The sequence below is a fragment of the Periplaneta americana genome, chromosome 1, assembly GCF_040183065.1.
Source record: "Periplaneta americana isolate PAMFEO1 chromosome 1, P.americana_PAMFEO1_priV1, whole genome shotgun sequence".
In the NCBI taxonomy this organism is placed as follows: Eukaryota; Metazoa; Arthropoda; class Insecta; order Blattodea; family Blattidae; genus Periplaneta; species Periplaneta americana.
In genome coordinates, this window is record NC_091117.1 from 121,188,908 (window position 1) to 121,208,420 (window position 19,513).

General features: G+C 35.4%; 1 protein-coding gene across 2 annotated transcripts in view; it reads left to right on the forward strand.

The window, feature by feature from the left end:
* Nucleotides 1–19,513, forward strand: part of LOC138700108 (neurexin 1-like) — a 940,828-nt gene that overhangs the window by 859,357 nt on the left and 61,958 nt on the right. For both annotated transcript variants that reach the window (XM_069826434.1, XM_069826432.1), the window contains exons 12-14: nt 2,280–2,921; nt 3,029–3,187; nt 19,171–19,290. In XM_069826434.1, the coding sequence (XP_069682535.1) occupies nt 2,280–2,921; nt 3,029–3,187; nt 19,171–19,290 (921 nt within the window). The remainder of the gene's footprint in view (nt 1–2,279; nt 2,922–3,028; nt 3,188–19,170; nt 19,291–19,513) is intronic.

The following is a 19,513-nucleotide window of genomic DNA, read 5'->3' on the forward strand; positions in this document are numbered from 1 at the left end:
AAATTATTAACTTAATGACTTAATAGTTAGTTTGTCTCGTAGTTTTCCCCAGCAGTTTATTATTAACAGTAAAGCACAAATTCCAAAAGATGGTACCACATGTGACAAATTATTTAAATTTCAATATTTATTGATATCTAAATTCATACTGATACTCACTTTATGACTTAGCATATTAGTGCTCCAAAACCCATCATTTAACATAGCCTACAGTATATATTTTCAGAGTTTATATATACTGGACTTTATCGTTTTCAACAAGCTTATTCCATTCTCTGTGCCATGCATTTCTGATGAACGTCTCTTCTTAAATATATTTATATTCACCACTGAATTCGCTGACACGAACCTTACACTTGCCAAAATATTCGTTTTTTCCAATGTGCAAACCTACATTTTTAGGAAAATTAATTTAAATTTAATGTAATTATTTACGCCTAGGAGAAAATAGTTATTAGGTAACGATAAAATTATACAAGTGATGTTAATTTTCTGAAGGAGTGACTTTTTGCGTCCCGCCTCGAATCGAAGCGGGACTTCGGATTTTTATATGAAAATCGGAACACCCCCTCCAAATCGGGATATCTGGCAACTCTGGCTGTAATGTTGCGAAATTGAAGTTTGAATAAAATATTATCGAAAAACTGAATAGTTTACGGCCTGAAATAGTGTTCACTAAACTGGTGCAGCGCTTTGTGTGCACGACCTTGGTTGGGATATCACGTAAGGGGATAGGGATTCACGAAAGATGGCAACTAAACTCTCTGCAAGTACGGGCCGTTCCTTTATATAACATTCCTATTAAGTTTTCACATAATTTTATAGCTGTCTGTCACTCTGCTATGAATATCCTAACAATGCAAGCAGTATTAGATGAGTTTAGACATAAGCACAATAACAGTTCCCTTGTTAATAAGGATATAATATAAAATTTCCTTTATATATTCAGACCTTTTAACGCCAAAAATTTTAGTTACAGAAACTATTATTCCCAGCATTACATCAACACTATAAAATTTCATTCCAAAATTTTAGGACTGAAAGAAATGCACATGAATTACTTTTAAAATTAATTACAGAGGAAGATCAAGAAGTTGTAAGATGTTCGCAGGTTCATTTGCTATCGGCATTTTATGCCAGTAAGTAAAGATTTTTTTTATTTCAGTTATCGAACGCATTAGCAAATTTATGGCTAACAGGTGGAGTAATATTTGAGTTGGGGTTGAAAGTACTCCCAATGTTATGTTATGTATATATTCTGGGTATTCGAAGAATAGTAAAAGAGAGGGCAAACGAAATTTCAAGACAAGATATTTTTAGTAATATGAAAGACCTAGGATCACTAAAATACTATAGGGAGGTGAAGCAGTTTTGAGAACAGGAAGAATATGTTAGACTAAATTCAAGGGAGGAGAGAACGGGAATGGCATGGTGGAGATTAGGTATCTGGAGACTCAAGAATAGGAGAGAGAACGTAGAGAAGGATAAATGTCCCTTGTGTGGACTAGCTGAAGACGCAATGCATATTGCGTTAAAGTGTCAGGCAACGAATGATTTGAGAAACAGTTGGGAGGATAAAAAATTTCTACAAATAAACGCTATAGTAGCTTATAAAAAAATGAATGGTCACCTAAACGCAAACAATCTGCATAAATTAGGAAAATTTCTGTTTAGAGTTAAAAATAGATGGGAAGAGAAAGTCAAAGCTCTAACGGAGATGGAATTATAAATGTTGAGGAGTTACACGATAAGAAACTACGAAGAGTAATCAATGAAGTAATAGAATAATTCTTAAAAGAGTAGGAGTTTTAAATAAAAGTGGTATACTTATTAGTTGATTATTATTATTACTTTTATCATTATTATTATTATTATTTTTATTACTAGTAGTATTATTATTGTAAACAGAGGATACTTATAAGTTCAAATGTATTAATTTTTTTTTGTTATATTTGTATAGAGAGTGATGTCGGATTAAGAACTGGAATACAACTAATCCGCCATGACGTGAACAATGATTGATGAATAAATAAATAAATAAATAAATAAATAAATAAATAAATAAATAAATAAATAAATAAATAAATAAATAAATAAATAAATAAATAAATAAATAAATATTCTGGGTAAGAGAAATAGGAATTTTGTGAAAGTGCAAATGTATGGAAATTCTAACGAATTTTTTCGTGGATAATTTATGAGAATGTGCACATCTAAATTAGCTGTTACATTGTCACTCAATGTGTGCTAACAGTTTACCTTTATATCTTATTTTCCAGCGGATGCAGTGTTCGGAAAGCAAAATGTCCTTGAATTTCGAACAATGCATGTCGGAGGACTTTTCCATGCAGAAGAAGAGATCCAGATGACGAACACTGTTCCAAATTTTGTTGGCTCCATGCAGCAATTCTCGTTCAACGGTCATCTCTATTTTGAGATGGCGAGATCTTCCGGCGGAGGCTATGGTGGTCAACACTCTCCTGGGTCTGCACCCCAATTACGCGTTACTGCTAAATTTGGCAAACGTGACCATCAGTTGGTTCACCATCCAGTCACATTCCGTTCCAAACACACTTTCGTTGGTCTTCCTGTCCTGAAAGCCTATTCAGCTACCAATATATATTTTCAGTTTAAAACTCGAGAACCCAGTGGGCTTATAATGTATAATGCTGGAAGAGAACAGGATTTCTTGGCTGTTGAACTAGTTAATGGTCACCTTCACTACATCTTCAACCTGGGCGATGGCCCTGTAAGAGTCCGTGACAATGCCAGAAGCAGTCTGAATGACAATCGGTGGCATGCTGTGACAATCGGCAGGCCAAGTCCAAAACAACACACACTTATGGTGGATGACAACTTTGCAATTGTAACGAGCTTGGGAACCAATGAAAACCTAGATCTGGCTGGAATTCTCTATCTGGGTTTGTATTTTTGAAATAATAGAATATTGTTCTATTGTATTATATCAAAGATATTTTATGTCCAGGATTTATAATCAAGTTCAAAACTATTTTTTTCTCATTATTAGGTGGTGTTCGAAAAGATATGTACTCATTATTGCCAAAACAGATACAATCCCGTCAAGGGTATGAAGGATGCTTGGCTAGCCTTGATCTTAATGGAGAATCCCCAAATCTTATGGTAGATGCTGTGGTACCGAGTTCTCAACTTGCAGCAGGCTGTGAAGGTAAATATTAATTTTTCCACGATGAACTGGAGACTTAATGACATTCATAAAACTACGTAGTATAGAATTTTTCAAATGTTTTAATTCAAATTTTAATAGTTGCTCCTTTATTAATATCAACAGATGGTTTATAATTCTATTTTAGTCTTTTCAAAAGATTTTCCGGTACAGTCCATTCTCTTAGCAAAAATATGTTTTCTAATCTGGAGTAGATATGTATATTCCAAGTGCCTGTTTTAGTTTGTAAATCAGCAATTAAAGACCATGATTATAAAATGGGAGAAATATTGGGAAGATAGTTACTTCAGGAAGACTTACAAAAATCTCTCTCTTCCTCACAGTGTAAGATAATTTAAAATGCAAACTACCGATACTCACAAGTGAATGGATTAATGTCGAAATTTTCTCTCCAACTGTGTGCACTGTTAGATCTCTACAGCATATACGCAAATCTAAAAAGTAGCAGCCCATATTAGCTGTAAAAGTATGAAAACTTACTTGTAATGTTATATTAAGAAATAATGGTACATAAGTACTTGGAGAGAGCAGTTGAGTTTCCATCTCCCGTGAATCCTTCCGTTTCACGTGACATGCGAAATAAGAACTATTGTATTCAACGTTCTGCGCCCTCTGAGTGAGCATTGTTGACTCAAACTCGGTGGCTACTCAATTTTTTAATATTGGGATGATAGTACCTCAGGAAGACTTACAAAAAAACTCTCTCTTCCCCACAGTGTCAGATAATTTAAAATGCAAAGTTCGCAAACTATTTGGTGTCTTAGATATAGAAAAATAAGGCCAAAATATTATTTCATACAATGTTCACATACAATTTTTTTACATTGATCATTACAATTATTATAAAACTATATAAATAACAGTGTCTGAATACATTAAGTTAAAATATAACTAAAATCTTGTTTCTTTGTAAGCTTATGTTTCGAGGTAATTGCCACCTCATCTTCAGTTTCAGTTAATCACTGTAATAGAATTATCTTATATCACTAAATCTAAAAATAAACGTATGGGAATAGACAATTATGTTGTGACAAGTGGTTCAATTAAAATTGTAATTAATTGAAAAAATACCTATGTTAAAAATGTTGTACCTACGTACAATTTGTGCAAATGTTGGGTAACTTACGGTGTTGGACCCCGGACTCATTTCACCGGCATTATCACCTTCATATCATTCAGACGCTAAATAACCTAGATGTTGATACAGCGTAGTAAAATAACCCAATAAAAAAAACGTACAATTTGTAGAGGATCATATATCCTACTTTACTTTTTATTTAAATAATCGTATTATCATAATCATAATCCTGAACCAACCCAGCCTAGGTCTTCCAAGATCTGTTAGTCCACACCTCTGAAGTAACGGTTAGCGCATCTGGCCGCGAAACTAGGTGGCCCAGGTTCGATTCCCGGTTTGGGAAAGTTACCTCGTTGAGGTTTTTCCGAGGTTTTCCCTCAACCCAATATGAGCAAATGCTGTGTAACTTTTCGGTGCTGGACACCGGACTCATTTCACCAGCATTATCACCTTCATCCCATTCAGATGTTGATAAAGCGTCGTAAAATAACCTACTCCAAGACGTGTTTCATAAAAACTCTTTAAAATTTTCCTGGTCTTTCTGTTGTTGCTGTGGTCTTCCCAAGTCTCTCTTGCCCATTGGTTTATATTGTAAGGCTAATTTTGGGATGCGGCGTGGTTTCATTCTTTGTATGTGTTGAAATCACTTTTTCTGATAACATTTAACATCTTCAGTTATACTGTCTACTTTTATTATTATTATTATTATTTTTTTGCGGATATCTAAATATTTTTGGTGATCCAATTTCGTGAGACCTAATAATGGTCTGAAAAAACTCATTTGTGCTGCTTCCAATTTCTCTGTACCGGTATCTCATTTATTTAACACCCAAGTTTCACTGCCATATAATAAAGTTGGTTTTGACGTAATGTTATATAATCGTAATTTAGTCTCAGTTAACATTTGTTTAACAAACTGTGGTTTAATTTATTCCATTGATTTTGTTTTATTTTTGTAATTTAATGTTCATAACTTTTTCTTCACTTGATATTAGACTCCCCAAATATGTGAAATTAGATACTTGTTCTATTATTTTATCATAAATAACAATTTTTACTCTCTGTGGGTGTTTACCTCATATCCTAATTGATTTTGAGTTTGTGATTTTGGTATCATATTTTGTACAAATTTTATTCTTTAGCGGCTTTCTGTAATTCATCCTCAGATTTGGCAAGTATAACTTGATCATCAGCGTATAATAGTTTGGATTTTATTCCTATTGTTGACTTGGATGCTACTATTTATTGTTGTTTCCATTCTGTAACAATTTTGCTAATATAGTAGTTATTAAATAAATTAGGCGATAGTCCGCATCCTTGTTTGACTCCTTTCTTAATGTTAATTGGATCCGATAAGTGACCATAAATAGTTATTTATGTCGTAAGGGAAATAGGTCTAAGTAGTTTTTACGAGTCGATGATGGGTTTGCTCCCAAGCGATAACGAAAACTACAATTTATTAAGTAATCAAAAGATGGAACAAGTGCACAATACCCGAGCGGCGAATATTTTGGAAATAGAAACGAACTTACTCTTGTTCTTTTCCTACTCTTTTCTTCTATCTGTTATATCTCATACACCTATTTTATATATTATATCACTCACCACGTCACTAATTTCACACATTTCAAGTTTCTGGAGGACGAAAATAAGTTGTTGCGACGGGAAAAGGAAAATGGCGAAGAGAGGGAGGAGAAGAAGAAGCATGGTGCGGCAAGTGTTATCATCGGAGACTCCATCATTCGACACGTAGGGAATCTACACTCGGAGCTGGCGACAGAGTGTTACCCTGGGATTAGAGTGAATGAAATGAAAAGCGTGATCGAAAATCAGGAACGAGGGGACCCGAAAAACATCGTCCTTCACGTAGGAACAAACGATTTGCGAAGAGGTGTTGATTATATCATGGCAGATGTATATGACTTGGTGATGGAAACGAAGAAGAAATATCCGGCAGCTGGGATTGTCATCAGTGGAATCGTCAGACGGAGGGATGTGAACTGGAGAAAAGTGGGTCGTGTGAATAAAGCTTTCGAGTGGGTAGCGGAGTGTCTTGGTGCGCGTTTCGTCGATCCAAATTCCTGGATAGACGACAGATGCTTCGGAAGAGACGGAATCCACCTAAATCGGAGGGGAGCTGCAGACATGGGATCCCTCTTCGCGCGGGTAGTTACTACAACATGGCGCGGCGGGATCGAGGATCCATCAGCTGGCAGCGGCACCGAAGGACCATCAGCCGACGGCGGGGGCGTGGGACTACCGGCGGTCAGCGGGGGTGCGGTCGAAGACCTATCCGCGGGCGGCGTAGACCTGCAGTGACGGCGAGGTGCCACGGGGATTCAGAATGTTCAAGTAAGGACAGGCCTACTAAGACTACTGCAGGTTAATTGCCGAAGTATTAGAAATAAACTTATTCCGTTTTGGAACTTGGTCGATGTTTATAATCCAGATGTAATAATTGGGACGGAATCATGGCTTAGGGAAGACATAAATGACTCGGAAATTTTTAGATCGGATTATAGAGTCTTCAGAAAGGATAGAAGTGAAAAGGGAGGGGGAGTTTTCGTTTGTACTAAGATAGAAATAAGTAGCAATCTTCTGTGGATACATGAGGAAGTTGAAATATTGAATGTTCAGATAAGAAATGGGCTGGAAACCTTAGATGTAATAGCATGTTACAGACCACCCAGTGAATTAAACAATTTAACTTTGCACAAACTAAATGAATATCTTAATACAGTATCAGAAGACCGAAACGTAGTAATTGCTGGGGATCTAAACCTCCCGAAAATTAACTGGAACGGGATTTCAGGTACAAATTCTGATGCACAGACCCTTGTTAATGAATTGATCTGGCGTAAAGATTTCACGCAGGTAGTAAATGGTCCGACGCGTGACAATGCCCTCTTAGATGTTTACCTACTAAGACCTGTCTCTCTCTTTGTCAACTCTGAAAGTCTTCATAAAATAAGTGATCACAATAGCGTCTTATTAGAAATCTTATGGGAAAACACAGTAAATCCGAGGTCAAGTCCAGTGTCTGTCTGGAATTTTAACAAAACCGATGTCCATGAATTACAAACGTTTCTACGACAAAAGCATGATGACTTTCTAAGGACTGAAGGAAATATGGAAAATGTGTGGCATAAATTTAAGTGTATAATTTTCGAGGCATTAGTAAAATGTGTACCTTCTAAAATAATTAAGAAAAATCCGGACCCAGAATATTACACTAATTATATTCGCTACTTAAAGAAAAAGACAAGGCGCGCATTTAGCAAACGTAAACGGAGCCATGACCATTGGGAAAAATATGTTGAATTAATTAAGAAACTTGAGTGTGAAAAAAGGTTAGCTCAGGAAAATTTTCTAAAAACTATTTTAAAAGAAGATGAAAGTAACAATTGGAGACAGTTTTATAATTATGTACGCAGGAGAAAAGGGAAAAATGAAGGAGTAGTGCTTTTACGAAATCAGAACGGAGAAAGTATAACTGATGACAAAGAAAAGGCCGACTTATTAAATTCCTATTTCATTTCGGTTTTCAATAATAATAATAATAATAATAATAATAATAATAATAATAATAATAATAATAATAATAATAATCCCGCTGATAGGAGTGGTTGTGTCACAGACCGTGAATGTGAACCAAATTCGACTTTCAAAATAACTTCCAAAGGGGTTAGAGAGAGAATAACGAAATTAAAAAATCGGAAGTCTCGAGGACCAGATAGTATTGCTACAGAGATTCTTAAATTAGGTTCCGAGGCCATAATTCCATACTTAATGCGTATATTTCATGTTTCCATAAACAATGCAGCTATTCCATGTGACTGGAAATCAGCTATAGTGGTACCCATACATAAAGGTGGAAATAAATTAGATGTCGGAAACTACAGACCGATTAGCCTTACATCTGTCGTATGTAAAGTCATGGAGCATTTGATATCGGATTATATTCGTCATGTTCTAAATGCGAAAGACTGGTTTTACAACCGCCAGCATGGTTTTAGGGAAGGCTTCTCATGTGATAGTCAAATTACGTCGCTGGTTCAGGATCTAGCTGAAGAGGTAGATAGAGGCGGAAGAATCGATGCAGTTGTGATTGACTTTTCGAAAGCATTTGATTTGGTGCCACATGACATATTAATAGATAAGTTAAGTAGGCTAGGAATAGATAAAAGAGTGGTGCTATGGATCCAAGAATTCTTAAAAGGTAGAACCCAGAGAGTTAGAGTAGGTCATGAAATATCGGAAATTGGAAATATAAGTTCAGGGGTGCCACAGGGCAGCGTTCTGGGTCCATTACTCTTTATAATATACGTAAATGACCTATGCCAGGATATTACATCAAATGTGAGGCTATTTGCAGACGACTGCATTATCTATAGAAAGATTAGAAATAATTCAGATGTAGATGCTATTCAAACAGACTTGAATAAAATTTACAACTGGGCGTTAAAGCATAGGATGAAAATAAATGGTTCTAAAAGTAAATCTATAACATTTTGTAAAACCCGAGAGGAAACTACTCTTAATTACGAATTCAGTGGTGTTGTAATTCCGCAAGAACAATGTTGTAAATACCTAGGAGTGTATTTAAACTCCAAACTTTCTTGGGGAGAGCATGTTGATAATGTTACAGGCAAAGCATGGAGGGCACTTCACTTTATTATGAGAATCTTGAGAAAGGCTAGCCCCAAATCGAGGGAAATAGCATATCTAACATTAGTGCGACCGTTAATGGAATACGGAACTACATGTTGGGATCCCTATAGAATATATCAGATAAATTCCTTAGAAAGAATCCAGTATAGAGCAGCTAAATTTGTTAAAGGTAAAAGAGAAGATGGGAACGATACGATAAAAGAACTTAAATGGGAAACTTTGGAAAACAGACGTAGGAAAACTAGAATAACATCATTGTATAGAGCACATCTAGGTCAGAAAGCATGGGTAGACATAACGGCTCGGTTAGAAAAGCCAACGTACTATGGTAGGAACGATCATGATTTTAAAATCAAATGTAGGAAACAGAAAACGGATGTAGGTAAATTCTCATTTTTAAATAGACCTATAAATGATTGGAATGACCTACCTGCAGCGGTCTTTGAGGGCTGTCCTTCCTTAAGGAGATTCAAGAATAATTTAAAGAGTTGTGTATAAAGTGAAAATTAAAATTAAGGTGACATTCAACATTTAATTTTTTAAGGTGGCATGTATTTATCTAGCCTGACGAGTTTACTTCCTTGGTTTGAATTGTAAATTATTTAAAAATAGCGTGTAAGAGGGCCTTAGACTAGAAATGTTTAGTTTAAATGTAGTTCTGTTTATAAGTACAGTATGCATAAGAATGCAATTATTTGACTTATTTGAACTGTTGTATCAGTGAAGCGAGGTGAGTCAGTGAAGTTATGGTTTTACAGTGCAGTGAACAGTTCCGATCAGTGATAATTTATAGCGTCAATGAAATGTGTTCTATAGTGTCAGTGAAATGTGTTACAGAGTGTCAGTGAAATGTGTGCTAAAGTGTCAGTGAAATGCGTCATAGTGCCACTACAGGGAATGAGATGAGAGTAAAGTGAAAGACTATTGAAAATTATGTAGGACCTATACATAATCATGTAGGTTGTGTTGTAAAATTAGGTGTTTTATTTTATGTTTTATTATTATTGTGTTAAATTGTATTGTGTATTCTTATTGTATTGTGTATAAAATTGTATATGTGTTGTAAATTTTATTATGTATTGTAAATTTTATTGTGTATTGCTTATCATTTTAACTGTGTATTGTTAATATTGTATATACCACTGCCACCGGGTGCTTGCCCACTTGCAGTGTAAATAAATACATACATACATCTGACATACATTAAACCGACTACAATGCATATTACACTTTTAAATTACTTACTTCCTTACCTTTTCGTAGCGGGATTCGATCCTCGATCCCCCAACTCATTACACTAGTATACACAGTAGCCTAACCACTACGCTACAAAGTTAAGTTACGAGAACAACCTCTAAATCTCAAACATAAATACACCTTCATATCATTAATATAAACCCCACACTAGATGGCATCAACGACGATGTTAATTCAAACATCACATTGACAATTCAAAAGTAAATGAATACGCGAATTAGATATAAAGTGAGTACTACTACAATGACGTTATCTAGCACTAAAATGACATTATTATCTACATATATTTGTGCATCAATGCTTCCTCTATCTGCAAAGACGGTATGCATTGCATTTACGATACAGCCGGTAGCTTATAGCGGGGGGGCAAGCCCTCCCCCGCTGTAGCCAAGATACCTTCTATATTATTCCTGAAACGTCAAAAACCAACATAATGTATAACAAACATAGATCAGAGTATCAGAGTTAACAGTAATGCCTACGAAATGTAAGAATAGTTCAAATCTGGCATATGTGAACAGCTGGCGTCTTCTGCACAATTAGTCTACCTTACGCCCGCCCCGATATTGTAGACTACTTAACTCACGAATTGCATATTTTCCCACTTCCACATTTTACGTACTAAAGTGTATTTCTATATTTTACACGATTTAATGTGATATCTGTTGGGAGGATCGTCGAGTTTTGAGTAGGCCCTACGGTATTCCTTTATTTGTTGCAATGTTACTGTTGAGTGAAACATATATTTTCCATTTGAATGAAACATATATTTTCCCTACAGAAGCAATATGACTTACATCCCGACGTCAATAGCAACCAACATTATCACTGTAAAATCCATTTACTTCTCTAAAAACAAGCTAATAACATCATACTTACGGCAGTGGGAGTGCAAAAAATATTTGATACAAATTTTGGAATTACTGTGAAGACTTTGTATTGCTCTTTGTGGCTGAGGTGTTATGTTTTCTTCTTTTAAAATTTGCCACAATTTTTCCCTGTTCACATTGTCGGTCATACCTTTTTAAAATCAATTAATGAAATAAATATTGGCAAGTTAAATTCTCTTCTTTTCTGAAATGTCTATAAATTGTACAAGATTGTTCGATGTATTTCCTTGGTGTTTAAAATTAATTTACGAAGGGCGGTTCATGAAGTTCTTATTATCGGCATCAAAAAAATACACTAACAAAAGAATTTTTGTTGCAAGCAATCGCACTTCTTTCTTTTTATTATTATTATTATTATTATTATTATTATTATTATTATTATTATTATTATTATTATTTTCAAGAAATTGGTTACAACCCGTGTATCGCCTAAGGCATATCACGGGGGATTTACAGTGTAGTATACAGTAATCATAAGCTTATTCTTGTAGAGTGCCGAAGATATGCTTGAGGAAGGCAGCGATTTCAACGGTGTTGAAGTGGAGTTTGAGTACCATATGCGGAGTAGTAGTACGTAGTGCTTTAGGTCGAGATCCTGCGAATTGTGAGCATTCCATTATCAGGTGAAGGCTGTTTGCGGAGGTTTTTCGGGACAGTTGCAGAGTGGTGAAGGGCATTTGTTCATTTTATACAGGTATGATCTGAAGCTGCCGTGATTGGTCGCTCTTCTTTGCAGTATAGCTACATTTAAGAATTTCCGCGTTGTAGTACCTTAGAGCACCGTAGAGCGTTTAAACTTAAAATAAAATTGCGAAACCTGGAGTTGGCAGTGGAAATGTTGTAGCCTAGTATATACAGTCACGAAGCTCAATACGTAGTAAATATGCATCCATAGATAGTTACTAACCACTAGGATCGCTAATATCGCCTCATTACAGATAATGAGAAATAGTACCGGTACAGTCTATTGTTCCTAGCACCCTCACAACTCAAGCTTCGTGACTGTATATACTCGACTATGTTGTAACTATGCCAAGACGAAAGCAAGCATACTCGTGATTTTTCTGAACGTCTGATCACCATGGATGAGTGCTGGATTTACCACTGACCCAGAGACGAAGGAACAGAGCAAACAGTGGAATCACCACCCTCGAAAAAGGTGAAGACGCAGCCGTCATCAGGAAATATGGTGCTAAGCATTTTTAGGATCCCCATGCTGTGCTTCTGACAGATTACGCTCATAATACCTGTTTTCTTTTTCAAAAGATGGAACCAGTTGCGGCTCCTTAAAGTTGTAGCAAGTTTGCGATACACCTAAAAAAATTTACGGATATTTTGGCTAAAATGCAAGTTAAATTATTTTGGTCTAACAAGTAAGTACACGATTGGTATGATCAACTGTAGTATTCTCATCCAACTATAATCGTTTGTAGGAGCCTCATCGTTAACTTGCCAAAGTAAACGACCGTACTCCTTATGGAGACTGGCTTGATCTTGGGTATCTCTTCGGGGCGAGGGGATGAGAGGAATGTTGTCCAGCGTGGATTTTAAGTTGTTTATAAACGAACAGGGAGGTAAACGAGCTTTGAAAATGGAAACAGATGGCAGAGTTACTGATGAGTGACAATGAATGAGTCTGGGACAGAACATGCCCGCCCTGCAACTGCACTTAGGCGCGAAAACAAGTTTTTTTGGGGGAGGGGTAGAGGGTGAGCTTGTATTTTATTGGTGTTTTTGCTTTCCGTTTCACTGCTGTTACTCGAGTCGAGTTGGTTGAGAGCACGTGGTGACGCGTAAGAAGCTGTTTTAATAAATTGTGTTGTTTGTGTTATTCTACTATATAAATTAAATAGACCCTAGTGAAGATGAATACAATTCAGTCTTTAATAGAACATCCATTTTCATCGCGCAGCTTAAGAGAGAAGCGTGAGATTACTTGTAGGTCTACTCCGAACCTTAAAATTTCGCAGTGCGTGAAAACCAAAACCAGGTCGTTTAACAGAAAATTCAATTCTGACGCATACGAGAAGTTTCAGTGGTTATGTGGTTGTGAAATAATAAAATATTTGTCCTGTTTTCCTTGTGTTTTGTTCAGAGGAGAGTAGGAAAACACCTTTCAGCCTCTGAAGTCGTCATAGGGATTATTAGTAAAATTTCTAGTAATTTTGTACACTCGCCGAAAGTTGAACATAAATTGTTGTCTCTGAAAAATTCCATTAGAGACACACAACCTGAAATGTTTCTGAACTCGTCAGTGCCATAAATAACTGAAAATTCAGTGCGAATATTCCTTTCATTTATGAATGGATACGCTCTAATGACACTACGAAGAGATTCTTTTGGGAAAACACTGTGGAAATAAATAGGTGAGTTTTTGCAAATTTTTATGACTGTAGCATGATAGGCCTAATATTTTATAGTAAGAAAGTAAACGAACAAAATTTTGAAGCACTGGACGGAACATACAGTTAAGCGGCCGTACTTGGAACTACAGCGTTACGTTGCCAATTTGGACGACCACGCGATCAGCTGATGCAATCTATCAGCTGACATTAGATGTCTAACGTTAATATTGACTCGTAGTTTTAAAATAACGCAGAACTGCAGCAATTGTATTCTTCTTCTCCTCACGAAATTAGGAACATTAAATCCAGGCATTTGAGATGGGCAGGGTATGTAGCACATATGGGCGAATCCAGAAATGCATATAGAATGTTAGTTGGGAGGCCAGAGTGTAAAAGACCTGTGGAAAGGCCGAGACATAGATGGGAGGATAATATAAAAATGGATTTGAGGGAGATGGGATATGATGGTAGAAACTGGATTAATCTTGCTCAGGATAGAGACCGATGGCGAGCTTATGTGAGAGCAGCAATGAACCTCTGGATTCCTTAAAAGCCATTTGTAATTAAGTAAGTAAGATTTAAAAGAATTCAAAAATCGACTGAGAATCAAAAACGAAACGTATTAATGGCTGACATTGTGTACACAACAAGTGCGCCAAGAGAGCTATTGAACACTCACCACGTGGGAACAGTGCTAGATTTAGGCCTAGGCAACTGCAACCTAGGCAGTTGCCTAGGGCGGCGTTTTCTCTCTCTCTCTCTCTCTCACTCTTTCTCTTTTCCTTTCCTTTTTTTCCATTTTCATTTTACAGTGAAATTTGTTTTTAAAACACTTGTTGGTAAATCTTTTCTGAAGTTTGTTCTTGAACACCTTGTGGAAGTCAGATATTGTTTTCTTATCATATTGTCGCGATCACGGCGAGAGTAAAAGAAAAGTGTGCAGCTGCATAAATATTGTAATATGCGATATTGGTATCACGTTATTATACTATGAAACTGCTTCAATTTAACTGCTTGTATGAACAAGAATGCATAGTTGAAAATCAAATTGGATGTGTGTTTATTATTTATCGCTGTGAATAGTAACCACAACTTCAGTTACATTTCCAATATAGGTTATATTGTCAACGGTACTATTTAATCACTTTCCAACATGTGCACATACTGTAATTCGGAGTTAAGGTTTATTTCGCAAAGAGTTGGAGTTCATTTTTCAATTTACTCTATACTTCCTATCAAAGAAAGAAATACTCGTAATAATCAGATGGCTGAGAACCAGACATTCAAAGTCTGTTTCACTATTTTCTTAGGAGACCCATTTTAAGTTCCTGAATTTCAAAGCTGGACAAGGAAAACTTTGAAATAGCCTTATGACACGTTTATGGGGAGTAATATTTACTTATTTTATTCGATTCATATACATATGAAACAGAGCTTTCCTTGTTCTAAAAAGTTGGACAGTTTGGTTCTCAGCTATCGAATTATTGCACTAACAAAACCAATGTTTAAAAATAAGCCACAGCTGCCTTTCACAAATTAATTTTGTTTCAACAATGAATAAGTCTGAATATGTTTCTTTACATCGAGTCTAATGTGCTTCGTCAGATCGATTTTTATGACATCAATGCTATCTCTGTGAAGAAAGCACGAAGAAAATCTTTATAATTCACAAGTAAGATGCATGTATTTTGATTCCAGTAATTTATTTTCTGAACTGTAACATTTCATTTAAAACTGATTTAAACGAAACGTGACCTGAATAATAGCTGCTTATAAATTATTTGTGGGAGTTGGGGGGGAGGAGGGAGCGGCAAATTTTTGTACTGCCTAGGAGCAGCACTACACCTAAATGCGGCCCTGCATGGGAGTTGTAAATTTGGCAACTCAACAGTTGTCACCATAGCAACAGATTTATCACACTATGTGATAATTCAGTTGTTTTTCCGGTTGCAGCGCTAATGTCATGTCCCAGCTTAAAAAAAAAACAGGTATAATGAGGTTATGGGAGTCTATCAAGGCAAGACATCAGCGGAAAGCTGACCAAGGGGTTGTGCTTGTTCCACGACAATGCACTAGTTCATTCTACCTAACAGAGAATGACACATGCAGCTCGTTTGGGAAATGAAATTCTGCGTCATCTTCCATACTCTCCCGATTAGCTACCTAGTGACTTCTTCGTCTTTCCCCTCATGAAGAGTCCACGGATGCGTGGCAGGCATTTCCAGAACGAGGACGAGATTATTTCTAGGTAGAACACTTCCTCAACAAGCAAAATTAGGACTTCTACAACCAAGGTGTCCGCCATCTTATCCATTAATGACAGAAGTGCGTCAATATGGATGGAGCATACTAGTTCGTAGAGAAGGACTAACTCCTACACAGAAGTTCGTGGCCGCAGCTCAATTCTTTCCACTTGATAATAAGAACTTTCATGAACACCCCTTGTAAATTTTAATCCATTCATGTAATCTTCATCTTACGATGTTGGATGACGTATATACGTCCGTTGATGTGACATATTAATGAATTTAAATACTATTATAGTCACAATCACGCCATGGTATGGAAGAAAAATTTCACAACCTCGAGCGGGATTCGAACCTGCGACTTCCTGTACATTTGTAAAGTTTCTTTTCCTGCCCATAAGCAGTGCTGACTAGATCAGACGCTATGGACAGTACTCTATAACAGAGTCGCCAGTATTCCAAGCCTTTGGCGTGAGACAAACTTGATAGCTCAGTGGTAGAGCGCCTGACCGGATTACAGGAAGTCGCAGGTTCGAATCCCGCTCGAGGTTGTGAAATTTTTCTTTCATACCATGGCATGATTGTGACTATAATAGTATTTAAATTCATTAATTCATTCACTTGTCACAACATAAACAATTATCTGTCCCCATAAGTTTATTTTCAAATTTCATAACCCAACATAATTCTATTGCAGAGACATTGAAACTGAAGATGAGGTTGCAATTGTCTCGAAATATGTATAGAAACAGAAGATTTTAATTATATTTTAGTAATTGAATGTGTTGAGATGACTGTTGTTTACGTATTTTTATCATTTTAATTATGAATGTAAGTTTGCAAACTTAACGGTTTCTATGGACAGCTAATATTTTGTGTTTGTGTTACCTGCTGTGGAGATCTGATAATTATTAGATTATAATCAGCGCAATTTTAGAAGTAGTTTTGACATGAACTCATTATTGATTCTCTTTTCAGTTATTTCATTATACAATTTATGTCCGATCATGGTAAATTTTTTTATCATATTTTGAAGATTTAATTCAACAACGAAAGTGATTATCTCTGTATGTGTGAAGAAATGTTACAAACTGTTTCATTTTTCATTTAATTTCATTTATTGTATTGTATATTAGCAGTTAAAGCTTTAATATGTGGAGCAGGTCAAAATTTTACTAGATTATAATATTTTGGCAGGTTTCGGTTCTTTATTAATTGACTGAAGTATTATTAAACTACTGCTATGAAGACGTTGGTCACCAACTCCAAGATCACTCATTTTCTCAAAAGAAAATGACAAATGAACGATAACGGTAACATAAAATTATATAATATATACAGTACTATCTACCCTTCACCCTGAGTCCGAGGATTCCTTATAGTTAGAGAAAATCTAGGGAAAGAACCCAACCAGGTAATGAAAACCTAGGAAAAAAACCCAACCAGGTAATCAGCCCAAACGGGAATTTAACCCTAGCACAAGCACAGCTCCGGATCAGCAGGCTAGTGAGTCTGTTGATCCGGAGCTGTGATGGTTCTACAAAAAATGTACACTAGCCTACATAGCAAGTAGATGATTCAGTGTACAAACCTAAACAATTACCGGTATTCATCAGTTGAGCTATAAAAATATAATACATAGCTAGCAAATTAATTCAATTTAAAAGCATGAACAATTCACTCAGTTGAGGTATTCAAAAATAGATAATAGCTACCTGTACATATCATGCAAATTACTCCAAATTACAAGCATAAACAATTCATCAGTTGAGCTATACAGATTACTATTCCATTTACAGCCTATACAGTTAATCAGTTGAGCTACACAAAAATGTACAATACATAGGCTAGTAAATAGCTTAATTCAATTTACAAGCATATTTTAAATGAACTATACAAAATCGTACAATACTCAGGTATCTCCTGGCCGAGTTGCTTCATGAGCAATATCTTGTTGGTGTCACTTGTGGGGTTCAGACCTGTCTTCGGACAGTTGATTAAACGAACAAAATTTAAGTAGATTAATTTGACTTACAAGCATAAACCACTTATCATATTCTGTTCCTTTGTTCTGCATTTGGTACTAAAAACTTTATCTTAAACTTGTACTTAACTTGATTGCGTCAGATATTGTTTTTCGCTCTTCACAATGGCGCTACAGAGTAATTTGTTTATGAGGAGGGTATGACTTTCGTAAGAAGAAAGTGAAGGGTAGATAGTACTGTATATATTATATCATTTTATGTTACCGTTATCGTTCATTTGTCATTTTCTTTTGAGAAAATGAGTGATCTTGGAGTTAGTGACCAACGTCTTCATAGCAGTAGTTTAATAATACTTCAGTCAATTAATAAAGAACCGAAACCTGCACTATGAAATAAATTAATTAAATTAACACTAAACAAATAAATTAATGAACATACAAAAAGTGAAATAGCATGTTGAGCGCTCAACTTTGACAATGTTGAAACTGATTCTGAATTCATCGTTGTAGTGAATCACAAACAAAAAGAGCATTCATTTCGTGTGATTGTCGCAATGGTTTGAATTTTATTATTTTTGTTATGTTTTGAAGTTCTTTCATTTCATTAAAATAAATTATAAACGTGTCATTTTTGTCACAGAGAAGGGTAAAACTACACTATATATACAGTACAGTTATATGTACTAAGTCCTATAATATATTTTGGGGGTGGGGGGCTAAATCATGTATGCTATATAGTTCTGTAATATTTTAGGAGGTGGGAGGGAGTAAAAACTATACTATTTACTCCTTTGAATTTTTAGGGGTTCGCACCAGTTCGGATGAACTGGTTGTTAAATTATTTCTAGGTACCGGTAATATTTGCAATTACCATGGACATATACCTACTGTATATGTTTAACATAGGTACATATGAGAGAAGTGGTTGTTAAACTTCTTGAATATCACCACTGCACATAATATGATTATGATCAAAACTATAACCCTAATGTATCTCAAGTATGATAAGGTTATCTATAATTTGGAAAATCAATCAATAAATGTGACTGATGGATAAAATGCTAAATTAAACATAGCATATCAGTTAAAGTTGATTTTTATATGAAGAAAGTTACAAATGCAAAACCTATCCTATATTCATGTAAGTATACTTAATATAATTATCGCTTTTTGAAAATTGTGACCGAAAAATTTGCAGTGATATGCATAAAAGTTTATCAGATGTACTCTGTCATTTCCATTTTACAAAATAGGACATGAATGACTATTTTCTTCCACATAAATAAATTGTTCTAACACTAAAACCAATACTGGTGCAATAGGTAACCATATTACATGATGAAATGATACTAAACACAAAGTTCATAATCTCATGATAAAGTGTTTACTGTTTCTAAATGCAATTTAAAAGATGTGTGATATCAATCGTAGGTTGATTTCTGAAGGAGAGCACTTGATAATTGTTTGTGTTATAAGTAGCTCTTCTTATTATAGGACCAAGTACAAAATGCAGTCACAATATCTGTGCCAATCGTGGAGTATGTGTGCAACAATGGAATTCATACGCATGTGATTGTGATATGACATCATATACTGGACCTACTTGTTCAGATGGTAAATATTATGCAAACTGTATTGCCATTTATTCATTGTCATGTTTACTTTAGTGTGGCTTTGAATTCATATATTAGTCAGTAGGCTACTTTACATAGCAATAATTGTTATGAGAAAGTGTGAAAAAAAAAAAAACATTAGGCCTTAAAAACAGTTCTAATATATTTTGTGCCCTTTTTGCATAGAATTAGGTCAATAATAGACTAGGTATTGTACTTTTGCA